The 13468-nt window shown below is 47.9% G+C and overlaps 1 protein-coding gene across 3 annotated transcripts in view; it reads right to left on the bottom strand.

The window, feature by feature from the left end:
• SLC9A8 (solute carrier family 9 member A8) overlaps positions 1-13468 on the bottom strand; it is an 86649-nt gene that overhangs the window by 19168 nt on the left and 54013 nt on the right. For all 3 annotated transcript variants that reach the window (XR_013961380.1, XM_080683374.1, XM_080683375.1), the window contains 4 exons: positions 12307-12423; positions 8463-8545; positions 5578-5689; positions 2237-2457 (listed from right to left, as the gene is read on the bottom strand). Coding sequence is in view for 2 of the 3 variants with exons in the window: in XM_080683374.1 (XP_080539500.1) it covers positions 2237-2457; positions 5578-5689; positions 8463-8545; positions 12307-12423 (533 nt within the window). In the remaining variant the exon portion in view is untranslated. The remainder of the gene's footprint in view (positions 1-2236; positions 2458-5577; positions 5690-8462; positions 8546-12306; positions 12424-13468) is intronic.

The following is a 13468-nucleotide window of genomic DNA, read 5'->3' as shown; positions in this document are numbered from 1 at the left end:
CGCAACCCTTCACCCCTGGCCACCAGTGTCCCCAACCCTAACTGTACTTTCTAATCAATGCAGTGTATCTGTGGGTAGCAAAGGGCTTCCTGGGAGCCAGTAGTGAGGTAGGGAGGTTTGTAAAAACATGATGGATACCCAGGAATAAATCAGAATTGTGAATAAATCAGAAGTTCTGGGCTAGGGCTGGGCTTGGTTTGTAAGCTTCTGGATTTTAATGTGCAGATCAGTGCCAGGGAGGGATGGGGAGGGTAGTGGGAGGACATGAGACATACAGACACAATCCCAGCAGGAACCAGAAAGAAATGAAGAGAATGACTACACATGGCACAGAGCAGGTCTGGAAGGCAAGTAGGTCTCAGGTTCACTGATCTACTCAGCCCTGCTCCAGGCCTCTGCAGAGCCGACCATACAGGTTGTGAACAGTGTTTACTACTTTGCTAGAGGAGATACTTTCCAGCCAGTCAGCTAACTGGGCCTCCACTGGGGAGCCCTGGCATCTGGTGCAGGTTTGAAGGGCTTAAGAATCCACAAAATGCTGGGCCCACTTGCACAGCTGATTTAGGAGGTCTGGGATGGGGCCCAAGAATCTGTATTCCTAACAAGTCCCCAGTGATGCTGCTGGTCCAGGAGCTCCACCTTGGGGACCATTGGTGGAGACTGGCAGTTAAGAGTGCAGGCTCTGGAGTCTGTGTGACCTTGGCTGTGTGGTTTGGCCTCTGTGTGCCTTAGTGCTCTCATCTGCAAAATGGGCATAATGAGACCACTGCTTCCTGCTGGTATGGGTGATCTGAGACAGTTAAGGAGCCTCACGCACAGTGCCAGTGCCACAGGCCATTCCTTGAACAGCATGTGCTTCCTCTGAGCAAACATCCTGCTTCTACTAGAGCCCAGGGTGGTAGATTCACCAAGTGTGGCTGCAGGATCAGCACCTGGCAACCTGTTAGAAATGCAAATTCTTTCTAGCCCCACCCCAGACATGTTGGACCCTGGAGCCCTTCACCAATTCTGACCCCACTGAAAGGTCTCAGAACCTACACTAAAACTTTTATTAAAAACAAAGTTTGGCCCTGGCTGGATGGCTCAGTTGGTTGGAGTGTCGTCCCATATACCAAAAAAAGGTTGCGGGTTTGATCCCAGGTTAGGTTAAGTATGGGAGGCAACCGATTGATGTTTCTCTTTCACATCGATGCCTCTCTCTCTCTCTCTTTTTCTCCCTCTCTCCCTCCCATCTCCCTCTCTTCATTCCTCCCTAAAATCAATAAACGTATCTTCGGGTGAGGATTAAAAAACAACAAAGTTGGTGAGTGGGGGTGGGGAGAAAGACCGCTGAGAGGAGGAAGCAACGTTGAGCAGCCCAGCGTGAGGTCATCTGAAAGTTCCTTTCCAGCAGCACAGAGACTAGAGGCCAAGATCTGCCCAGACCTGGACTTTCAGAGGGAGAAGTGGGCACATCCCCTTTCCCTGTCTCCTGGTTGAGGATTGCTGTGCCATCCAAGACTAATTCAAGTGACTGATGGCCTCGAATAAGGCAACCAGAAAAAGATGCATTTCTGGAAATTTGGGGGAATGGTGGGTGCACAGAGGTGGGAGGAGAGACTAGGGCGGCCTTTGCTCCTGTCAGAGTCTGGCTCAGCACATGGGCCCGAGGGGGACACAGGGCAGGGAAGGCATGACCACAGCTGACTTGGGAGGGGTGGCCCACAGGCAGGAGCAACTGCCAGGCAGAGGAAGGCAATGGTATGGGGGCCTCAGGTTCACTGCAGCTGGGCCCTGGGCACCTCAGCTCCAATCAGGCCCTTGTCTGGCCTCGGTGGAGGACACTTCTCTCATGGCCCTCAAAGCCACTGTAAGCACCTTCCTCCACTCAGGCCCCAACACGAGGCATTCAGTAGACATTGGGGAATGATAGGATTTTGAAACCTTCCAGTCCTGGGTCCTGATGGGGTGGGCGGTTGCTAGCAGGGGAGGAGTGTTGCTGGGAGAGTCTGATACAGGTCCACTCCCCTGACCTCCATGGCTGCACCAGGCCACGAGGCTGGCAGATAAACTGTGTACCACGAAGAGCTATGCTTCAGAACCTTAGTTCACCCCCTTGTCAGGTTGGGCAACTGCATGTACATGGGGGTGTGTGTGTGTAGGTGCTGAGCATTCTCAAGTTGTTCTCATTTCCCCATTTCCTGGCAGTCATTGGGGACCAACCCTCTGCCCTGCTCTGGGCCCACCAAGCACTAACCATCTTCTCTGTCTTGCTGAGGTTGACATCCTTCTTGTTCCGGCGACGCGCCTTGGCATCCTCGATGTCCATGAGGCGGATGAGGGGCATGGTGCTGCCGCCCAGCAGCAGGATGGTGAAGAGCACGATGATGATGGTGGTGGTGCCGATGAGCTGCCGCTTCTCCATGGGCTCCAGGTCCAGGTGCAGGCTCAGAGCATAGGGGATGGCACCCCGCAAGCCTAGGGGGACAATGAAGGGAGTAAGAGGACAGATGGAAGGAGAAGGAGAGGCAGCGGCATCCTGACCTCGTTCTCAGAGGACCTCGGACAGCCCAGGGTCATGGGCAGTCAAACATCCTAACAGAGGCCCTGGAGAGCACCAACTCATTCTGTGAGGCTCTGGGGTGTGAGAAAGCAGGCCATAGAGAAGGGGGCCCAGGTGGAGGCTCACCTCCGTTCCCACTTCACAGGGGGCTTGAGCAGATCAAATGAGGTGGCCTGTCCAGGCTATGAAGCACCGTGTGTGTGTGTGTGTGTGTTTATCAAGCCCAACACTCACATTTTATAAATACAACAGGTAGTATAGACCAAACCCTCCCTGTGTGTGAGCCAGGCCTGTGCTAAGTGCTCTGCCTGCATGATTTCATTTGCTGTTCCCAGGAAACCCTGTAAAGCAGGTCCTATTATTCTACAGATGAGGAACCGAGACTGAGAGAACAGAGTCCTCCCAGGGCCACACAGCTTGACAGGCAACAGCACATGCAATTTGTCCGGTGCCTCCCAAGCAGCTCCTGGCAGCACTAATAGCCTGGGAACCTATATTATTTTTGGCTTGTGAAATACACTTGTTTTCAAAGAGCTCTAGCCCGTGTGTCCGCTGCATGGTATGTGCCTTTGTAAGAAGTATCTTCCTTCCACTTTTCATTCAAATTAGACTTACCAGAGAAACCAAGATGGCGGCATAGGTAAGCACCTAAACTGCTGCCTCGCACAACAATTTCAAAACTACAACTAAAAGACAGAACGGACACCATCCAGAACCACAGGAAAGCTGGCTGAGTGGAAATTCTACAACTAGAAGGAAAGAGAAAAGCTCACAGAGAATTGGAGGTACGGCAAAGGGTCTTTGTGCGCGCAGAGAGGAAGGGCGGCTGAGAGCCTGGCTGACTTTCTCTGGCGGAAGGGGGAAGGAAGCCCCCGACTGCACTGAACCCCAGTTCTGACTGCACTGAACCCTAGTCCCGGGCGAAACCCCGTGGACCCAGGCTCATACAGGGGGAATCTGGACTGTCAGGTAGAGAGAAAGGCACTCGGAGACTCGGAGACCTGGGGGAGACCCGGGGAAGCCCCGGCAGGCAGGGATCTGGAGGCGCGCGCACCAGTGTGCACAAAGGCTGTGGAGGTTGCCACAGGCTTTCCCTAGCAGAAGGGAGTCCGAAGCTCCTGAATGCACTGAACCCCAGTTCTGACTGCACTGAACCCCAGTTCCAGGCGAGCCCCTGGGGACCCACGCTCTTATGGGGGGATATCTGGACTCTCAGGCAGAGACTCGGGAGCCGGGGAAGGCAGAGGTCTGGAGGTGCGCGCGTGCCCGTGCGCACAAAGTCTGCGGAGGTTGCCACAGGCTTTCCCTAGTGGAAGGGAGTCAGAAGCTCCTGACTGCACTGAACCCCAGTTCTGACTGCACTGAACCCCAGTTCCAGGCGAGCCCCTGGGGACCCACGCTCTTGTGGGGGGAATCTGGACTCTCGGGCGGAGACTCGGGAGCCGGGAAAGGCAGAGGACTGGAGGCGCGCGCGCAAGGGCAAGGCTGACTGGAAGCCAAGACTGTCTGCTCCGCCCTGAGACTCCACCCCATCCAAGCTGAGCACAGAGGCTATTGCAATTTGGCAAGTCTCCTATAAGGCTGTCTCCAGCACCGAACTTCTCCCAGCGTAGACACAGCTGATCCTTATAGCCAACTGGCCTGGAGGTCAATTCCTCCCAGTGATACCAACAACAATCAAGACTTAACTACAACAAGGCTGTACACACCGTCCACAAAGGGGTGCACCAAGAGTGTCCACCTCAGGTTAACTGGGGAGGCCGACCCACTGGGCCATATTGGAAACCTAGCACACAAATCTACCAACTCAGGGAAGCAGTGAAAATGCGGCGTCAAAGAAACAGATCACAAACGAAAGAAATGGAGGAAAACAAACGACTGGATATAGAATTCAAAACCACGGTTATAAGGCTTTTCAAGAATATCCTAGAAAAGGCCGATAAATATAACGAGACCCTCGAAGATATGAAAAAGGACCAACTAGAAATTAAACATACACTGACTGAAATAAAAAATATTATACAGAGACCCAACAACAGACTAGAGGAACACAAGAATCAAGTCAAAGAATTGAAATACAAAGAAGCAAAAAACACTCAACCGAAAAAGCAAAAAGAAAAAAAATCCAAAAAGTTGAAGATAGTGTAAAAAGCCTCTGGGACAACTTCAAGCGTACCAACATCCGAATTATGGGGGTGCCAGAAGAAGAGAGAGAGCAAGATACTAAAACCTATTTGAAGAAATAATGACTGAAAACTTCCCCCACCTGGTGAAAGAAATAGACTTACAAGTCCAGGAAGCGCACAGAACCCCAAACAAAAGGAATCCAAAGAGGACCACACCAAGACACATCATAATTAAAATGCCAAGAGCAAAAGACAAAGAGAGAATATTAAAAGCAGCAAGAGAAAAACAGTTAATTACCTACAAGGGAGCACCCATACGATTGTCAGCTGATTTCTCAATAGAAACTATGCAGGCCAGATGGGAGTGGCAAGAAATTTTCAAAGTGATGAAAAGCAAGAACCTACAACCAAGATTACTCTACCCAGCAAAGCTATCATTCAGAATTGAAGGGCAGATAAAGAGCTTCACAGATAAGAAAAAGCTAAAGGAGTTCATCACCACCAAACCAGTATTATATGAAATGCTGAAAGGTATTCTTAAAGAAGAGGAAGAAGAAAAAAGTAAAGATAAAAATTATGAACAACAAATACATATCTATCAACAAGTGAACCTAAAAATCAAGTGAATTAAAAATCTGAGGAACAGAATAATCTGGTGAATATAATAGAATCAGGGGCATAGAAAGGGAGTGGACTGATAATTCTCAGGGGGAGAGGAGTATGAGGGGGTTCAGGAAGAGACTGGACAAAAATCATACACCTATGGATGAGGACAGTGGCGGGGAGGTAAGGGCAGAAGGTGGGGTGGGAACCGGGTGGAGGGGAGCTATGGGGGGAAAAAGGAGAAACAATTGTAATAATCTGAATAAAGATTTATTTAAAATAAAATTAAAAAAAGATTAGACTTACCACTAAACCACATGATGAACATCATCTTCGGTGTGATTTTATGATCACGGAAGAAATTCAGAAGGTAGGAAAGAGGGAAAATATTCACTGCTCTGCCAAACAGTACAAGTACCTGTTAATAGCAACAAACCAAGTCTTAGATGGAAACCTCTGGTTCTTTAAGCTGAAGCTTGTTGAGGCTGACACAGGCCTTGTAGCACACCCACTATAAATAGGGCATTCCCCTCAGTTATAAAAGGTGTGAATAACACAGTGCTAGTCAGAAACCCGGCTGGGGTTGCCTGGTTTCTGTGTCTGAGAAAGGATAATGCTTTTTACGTCACAACCCAGTAGTCAGAAAGAGAGGACATCAGAGATGGCTTTAGTAATGACAGCAGAACAGGACCAAATGCCAAGAGGCTATTCAGAAGTACCCAGAAATTATTTAATTTAAGGGCAATCTAACTCCTCCAAAGGTGCTCCACTATGGGACAGGGCTGTGCTAATCACTCCCAGTGAGCTAGCTCTGGAGGCACGGACTGGTGTTCCTGCCTCTCCCATGGGGGCCCTCCTCCTCAGGGAAAGGAGAAAAGACTGAGAAGGGCCGACCTATACACATAAACGTTATTCCCTGAGCAAAAGGAACACACAGGTAGATTTTAAAAAATCATACAACACAGCTACTTGCCATGGCTTTGGGCTCCTAACCATTTCCAAAGGCATGTTGGTCTTAACAAAATGCAGATTTATGTGAAGTTTAAATCTTATCTAAGTGGATACTTAGAGCTACTTATTAATTTACCTCCATTTTTTAATCTTGAAAAGGATAATATACACACGCACATTCTGTAGGCTCTGAGTTTATCCTTTTAACCAGCACGGATTGAGTGTGCTTTGGAGTGTGCATGCCTTGGATGGTCAAGTTAATAATGGCTCCCAATCATCTAACATTTATATGTCAGACAATGTGCTAAGCATTTTATATGCATTATCTTGTTAAATTTAGATCCTTGCAATGGTCTTATAAAGTAGCTATTACTGTCTCCATTTTGGAGACAAGGGAACAGAGACAAAGAGAGGTTAAGTAACTGGCCCAAGCTGACCCCGGCAGGAAGTGGTGGAGCCAAGTCTCAAATCTGGTTCTGTCCCCAAAACCCATGCCCTTGACCACTGAGCCAGTGTAAAGTAATTCATTCGAAAAGCATAGGCTGCCCCCAGGAGGGGCAGGGCCAGCCTATGTGCTCAGAGAAAACCAAGTCACCACCCCAGGGCATCTTCTCATTCTCCTTTTCCTCCCAACCCATGGCTGACACAGTCACCTCCCTGTTTCACCCACTGGAATCCAACCTCCCAATCTGACACTTGCATTTCAGGTTTCACCAAAGGTGGCCCCGTTTACCCAGAGACCACACTAAAGACTATTATACTTTCTGAAAAGACTTGCTTCTGTCCTCTTGTCCTGAAACTGGAGTTTGGAGGACAGATAACAGTGACAAAAGCCACACGCTCTTGCCGACGGAGTGTAAGCACCCAGGTTTCAAGGAGAAACATCTTTTTTCGAAGGGCTCCTTTTCTTCTCTGTGTCTCAGTTTCCCCACAGGCCAAACAGGTAGATCTCCCTGGTTTGCACATGGTAGATGACTGTGCAAAATAAAAACTTTGACTCTCAATAGCTATGCTTTATTAAGTGGAGCTGGTAATAATAGTTAACTGAAGATGAATTATAATAATTCAACAATAATAAGGTATACTTCTTAAGTGCCTTAAAGTAACATAGGATCTAAAGGGACAACAAAGATCAAATTAGGGATTGGAGTCTGAATCAGCTGGAGGGCCCCCGGGAGATGAGCTCACTGAGGGAAGAGACACAAAGAGGAACACAGACAAGCAACCTGGGGACACCAGGCTAAATGCCCGAACTGTTAAAAGCCACTCATGTCACTTTGATCAGATGCCTGGACCTTTCTTTTATTTTCTAAATGTTTTTACTGATTTTAGAAAGAGAAAGAAAGGGAGAGGGAGATGAGAAAGAAACATCTATCGGCTGCTTCCTGCATTTTCCCTACTAGGGATCGAGCCTCCAATAGGGGCATGTGCCCTGACCAGGAATCAAACCAATGACTTCTTGGTGTATGGGATGATGCTCAACCAACTAAGCCATACTGGCCAGAGCTGGACCTTTCTTTTAAATGCTAAACTTTTATTTTTCCCACAAGGACTTGATTCTTCTACAAATGATTAATCTTCTACTTTCCTTTTTTAGAGATGTATTTTAATGTGTCTCCTACTGCCACCCCCAGTCCAACTATAACAGTTTCCCAAACCTTCTTGATAGTAAGAATCACCTGGGATGAGTACCCTGGATGAATCTTCAGGGGAACTAAGGGCCTAGTAATCTTTACACAATGCAAAAGGTCAAGCTTATGAATGGACATCTGAAGAGAACTACAGTAAGAAATACATGCATTATAAATTATCCAGAAAGCATAGAAAAGAAAAAAAATCATCCTCAGTTCTACAAGCACTGGGAACATTTGGTGAAATTTTCTTTTTCTATGCATAATGTTTTTACATGGTTATGCTCAATTACATATTCAATTTTGAAATCTGCTTTTACCACCGAACATAAAAACACATACAATGTGCTTTTAAAAGAAGACCATATCATTTAAGGCCATTTAAAATTTAAAAAGAAGCAAAAATCCTTTTCCAGGGATATGCATTCACTTAATTCCACCCCTTTATTGTATGTTTGTGATTTTGTAACAAAAACAAAAAAACTTAAACATAGGAGTGTCTATGTAGCTGTTAACTTTGAACAGTTAACAGTTACATAAATGAATCCAGAACATGTGGTCACTGAGCTATGAATAAGTAATTAAATAAAAAACAAGGAAAATACTTACTATGCACCAGACGACAAAGGAAATTTCAAACTTGTGAGGGAAACTAAAAATGGACAGGCCAAGAAATGCAAACACACATGTTTCTGAAACAAACCAAAGAATGGATTATTTAGCCCAGACTATTTTTCCCAATACAATACTAAATTGTTAAGCAAGCAAACATTCACAAGTAAGTCAGAAACACTTTGCATATTTTCTGAAACATCTGCAAACAATACCTGGTGAAACTAGTACTGTGATTATCTAATTTTTCTCTATCACACAAGCAACATGTGCTTGATATTCTGAATCTCCTAATTTAATGAGGCAACTGTCAAATACTCGTGTAAATAAGTACTCAGTCCATTTGTTGAACACTGTGATTAGCAAGGATCCCGACTGCCGGTAAAGTGACAACAATTCAGAGCCAGTGGCTGCAGACACCACCTGACTAGTGTGAAAGGGCCCTTTGTTATCTTCCTTGCCAGAGCGGACAAAGCCCAATGATTGACCTCATATATTTAATACCACCCCAGGTTTAGAAGACAGCTCACACCCTGCAGCATTTGCAGGAAGGAGTACATTTCCAGCTCTGGGCTCCACCCACAAGAGTCCGACATTTATGCTCACTGTACAAGCCGTTGCTATGTATCCCAAAGAAAAGGACCTTGTACATTTCCACCACTAGGCTCCCTGCTTTATTTTTTTAAAAATATATATATTTTTATTGATTTCAGAGAGGAAGGGAGAGAGAGAAACATCAATGATTGGCTACCTCCTGCATGCCCCGCACTGGGAATTGAGACTGCAACCCGGGCATGTGCCCTTGACCGGAATCAAACCCGGAACCCTTCAGTCCACAGGCCAATGCTATATCCACTGAGCCAAACCAGCTAGGGCTAGGCTCCCTGCTTTTATTGTGATGCCCCAGAACAGCCTCATAACCAGGGAGAAAAGACTGTATTGTAAAATAGTTGAGTATTATAATATAGCAAGGCTGTTTTAAAACACTTTGCCCACATTTTTTTCCTTCAAATGTGTATCTTTTTAAAATAAGTCACAAGCTGGACAGTAGATTCACCCCTCTCCTCCTTGAATTTTTCCTTGAGCCATTAATGTTTTTTGTGATCTTTCCAAATGCTCATTTAGGTCGCTTTGATGTCTACATTATGGTTTTCTCTGGCAGCATAAATTCTACTGTACAGGATTGGGCAAAAGTACATTTACAGTTGTGAGTAACATGAAACACAGAATTTATTCTTGCATTATATTTATTAAATAGAGGCCTGGTGCATGAAATTCATGCATGGGGGCGGGGGGGCGGGGGGTGTCCCTCAGCCCAGCCTGCACCCTCTCCAATCTGGGACCCCTTGAGGGATGTCCAACTGCCCAGTGGGATCGGGCCTAAACGGGCAGTTGGACATTCCTCTCACAATCCAGGACTGCTGGCTCCCAACCGCTCACCTGCTTCTGCCTGATTGCCTGTAACCGCTTCTGCCTGCCAGCCTGATCACCCCCTAACCACTCCACTGTCAGCCTGATCGACGCCTAACTGCTCCTCTGCCAGCCTGATTGCCCCTAACTGCCCTCCCCTGATGGCCTGGTCACCCCTAACTGCCCGTCCCTGCCAGTCTGGTCGCCCCTAACTGCCCTCCTCTGCAGGCCTGGGTCCCCTGCAACTGTCCTCCACTGCAGGCCTGGTACCCCCCCAACTGCCCTTCCCTGCAGGCGCCCCCCCCAAACTGCCCTCCCCTGCAGTCCTGTTCCCCCCGAACTGCCCTCCCCTGCTGACCTGGTCCCCCCCAACTGCCCTCCCCTGCAGGCCTGGTCCCCCCAATCGCCTTCCCCTGCAGGCCTGGGTCTCCCCCCCAACTGCCTTCCCTTGCTGGCCTGGGTCCCCCCCAATTGTCCTCCACTGCAGGCCTGGTCCCCCCTCCAACTGCCCTCCCCTACAGGCCTGCCCCCCGCCCCCCAACTGCTCTCCCTTGCAGGCCTGCCCCTCCCAACTGCCCTCCCCTGCAGTCCTGGTCCCCCCCAACTGCCCTCCCCTGCTGACCTGGTCCCCCCCAACTGCCTTCCCCTGCAGGCCTGGTCCCCCCCAACTGCCCTCCCCTGCAGGCCTGCCCCCCACCCCACAACTGCTCTCCCTTGCTGGCCTGGTCTCCCCCAACTGCCCTCCTCTGCCAACCTGGTCACCTCCAACTGCCCACAACTGCCCTCCCCTGCCGGCCATCTTGTGGCGGCCATTTTGTGTCCACATGGGGGCAGCTATCTTTGACCACATGGGGGCAGCCATCTTGTGTCTTGGAGTGATGGTCAATTTGCATATTACTCTTTTATTAGATAGGATTACTAGAGGCCCGGTGCACGAAATTCGTGCACAGGTAGGGTCCCTAGGCCTGGGCAGCGATCAGAGCCTATCTGTGGGACGACTGGTGGGGCGATCGGGGGAACCCTGCTGGCACCCACCTTGACTGGCCTGGGGCCTTGCGGCCTGGGGCAGCTCCTGCGTTGAGCATCTGCCCTCTTGTGGTCAGTGCACATCATAGCAAACAGTCGTTCCACTGGTCGTTCCGCCATTCAGTTGATTTGCATATTAGGCTTTTGTTATATAGGATTGTATTATTTTCCATATGAACAACTGTAAACCTACTTTTGTCCAACCCTGTATCGGTATGTCATAGCTAATTTAATGAATCCATTGTCAATGCTTATTGACTGTTTCTATTTCTGATATTACAAACTACAACAAGCATCCCTGTGCACAGGCAAAATCCCTGGTAGAATTGTGGGTCCAAGAGCTCATGCCTTTTAAATTCAGACATGCTGCAAATGACTCTCCAAAGAAATGGCATCAATATACATGCACATCAATGGCCTGTCCTACATACACCTGTGCCAGAAGTGGGTATTATCAAATTTAACATTTACTAATCTGATGGGTACAAAACAGAATTTGATGGATGTTTTGCTTTACACTCCTTTAATGGTAAGTCAGGGTCAAAGTCTTTAGCCATGACTTTCTGAGAGGGGTGCTATGGAAAAAATACCTGCTGGGCCAGAAGAGACAGACCTGGCTTCAGAGTCACTTCTGAACCATGTGACTGTGGACAAGTCATTTGACACCTGAGCCTCCTTATCCATGTACTGAAGTCTGCACAGCCTGTCCCTGCCTCCTACCTAGCATGTGACAGTGTGGAACTCACACTTCAAAATGAGACAAGCCCCACTGAAATGTCAGGGGAGATGCTGATGGTGACAGCTAGGGCACAGCCACTTGGGCACCAGTGCAAAGGGACAGTGTGAGAGCGGTTCCTTCAGGGCCAGGCATAAACTAGGGAGGGGGTGCATGGGGGAACCAGTCATCCTGGTGTACCCCAGCCCAACAATGATACATCCCCAAGTTAGGTCTTTCAAGATGCTCCTATGGACAAGTTTGGGAAATGCTGTTACTACATTCCTCTCTCAGAAGTTCACAATGCACACTGCTGAAAAGTCCTGCAGTTCAGAAACTTGTTAAACTTTATCCCAGGATTTCCCACACTCTATTCACTTAACCCTCATCAATATCTGTTCCGAGGAAAACATTTTTGGAAATGTGACTTTAATACATTAATATGAAAATTAGTAGCTTTCATTATTTTTGGTTTTAAAATTGTAGGCAGCAAATATTCCATTTATTAAGTATTAGGTTTACTTTATGGAATTTGAAAGCCAGAGTAACAAACAAAAGATAAGGGAGTTCAAGTCTGGCTCTGAGGGTCCTGCTGCCTCTTCTGCCAGGGAACAACTGGACTCCTCAAACAGGGTAAGAAGAACCATCAGCTCAGGGAAGGCCCACGCCAGACCACCGAGAAGAACTCACCGCACAAGAAGGCCACGGTCCGGAGGGTCTGCTGCATGAGGATCTGGGTGACCGGGGACAGGTTATGGTGCGTATAGTGGGACATCACGATGCCTGAGAATAGGATGGCCATGATGCCTGCAGAGGGACAATGGGGCACAGTGCCCAGACATGAGCAGAGCAGAAAAGCACCTACCATGTGATCCACAAATATGTCACACTTCCCACAAGTCCCTGGAGCCTATCATGTTAGTTGTTTTAAGAAAAAGGAGCCTGGCCAGAGAGGCTCAGTGGTTGAGCACCGACCTATGAACCAGGAGGTCACGGTTCAATTCCCGGTCGGGGCACATGCCCAGGTTGTGGGCTTGATCCCCAGTGTGGGGCATGCAGGAGGCAGCTGATCGGTGATTCGCTCTCATCATTGATGTTTCTTTCTCTCTCTCCCTTTCCCTTCCTCTCTAAAACCAATAAAAACATATTCTAAAAAAAAAAAAAAAGAAGGAAATAATACCTGAGGCCTATCAGAGACTGCAGAGAAATGCTAAGGGGCCCTTCTCTCTGGCAGCTTCACTATCGGCTGGCTGACCTTGGGCCAAATTCCCACACCCCCATCCAAGCCTCAGTTTTCTCATCTGTATAGCGGAACTAAGAGTACCCACTCATGAATTGTATTATTTTTCATATGAACAACTGTAAATCTACTTTTGCCCAACCCTGTATTGGTATGTCATGGCTAATTTAACTTTGTCGATGCTTATTAACTGTTTCTGTTTCTAATCTTCATTACCCTGTTAGGAGGGCAATGAAGAATAGCCATGCAAAGTGCCCATCACAGGACAGGTGTGTGCTGTCACTGTCATCCACAGATAGAAGGAGGACAGATGAGCCACTTAGAGAGCATAAGAATCTGGGTAGCCCTAGTCGGTTTGGCTCAGTGGACAGAGCATTAGCCCGAGGACTAAAGGGTCTTGGGTTCCATTCTGGTCAAGGGCTTGTACCTTGGTTGCAGGCTCAATCCTGGCCCTGGTCGAGGCATGTGTGTAAGGCAACCAATCGATGTGTCTCTCTCACACTGATGTTTCTCTCTCTCTGACTCTCCCCCTCCCTTCTACTCTCTCTAAAAATGGAAAAATATCCTTGGATGAGGATTAACAAACAACAACAAAAAAGAATTGGGGTACAT

Source organism: Plecotus auritus, assembly GCF_963455305.1.
Source record: "Plecotus auritus genome assembly, chromosome: 8".
NCBI lineage: Eukaryota > Metazoa > Chordata > Mammalia > Chiroptera > Vespertilionidae > Plecotus > Plecotus auritus.
Note: the sequence above shows the minus strand (reverse complement) of the source record. Positions and strands in the feature narration are given on the sequence as shown.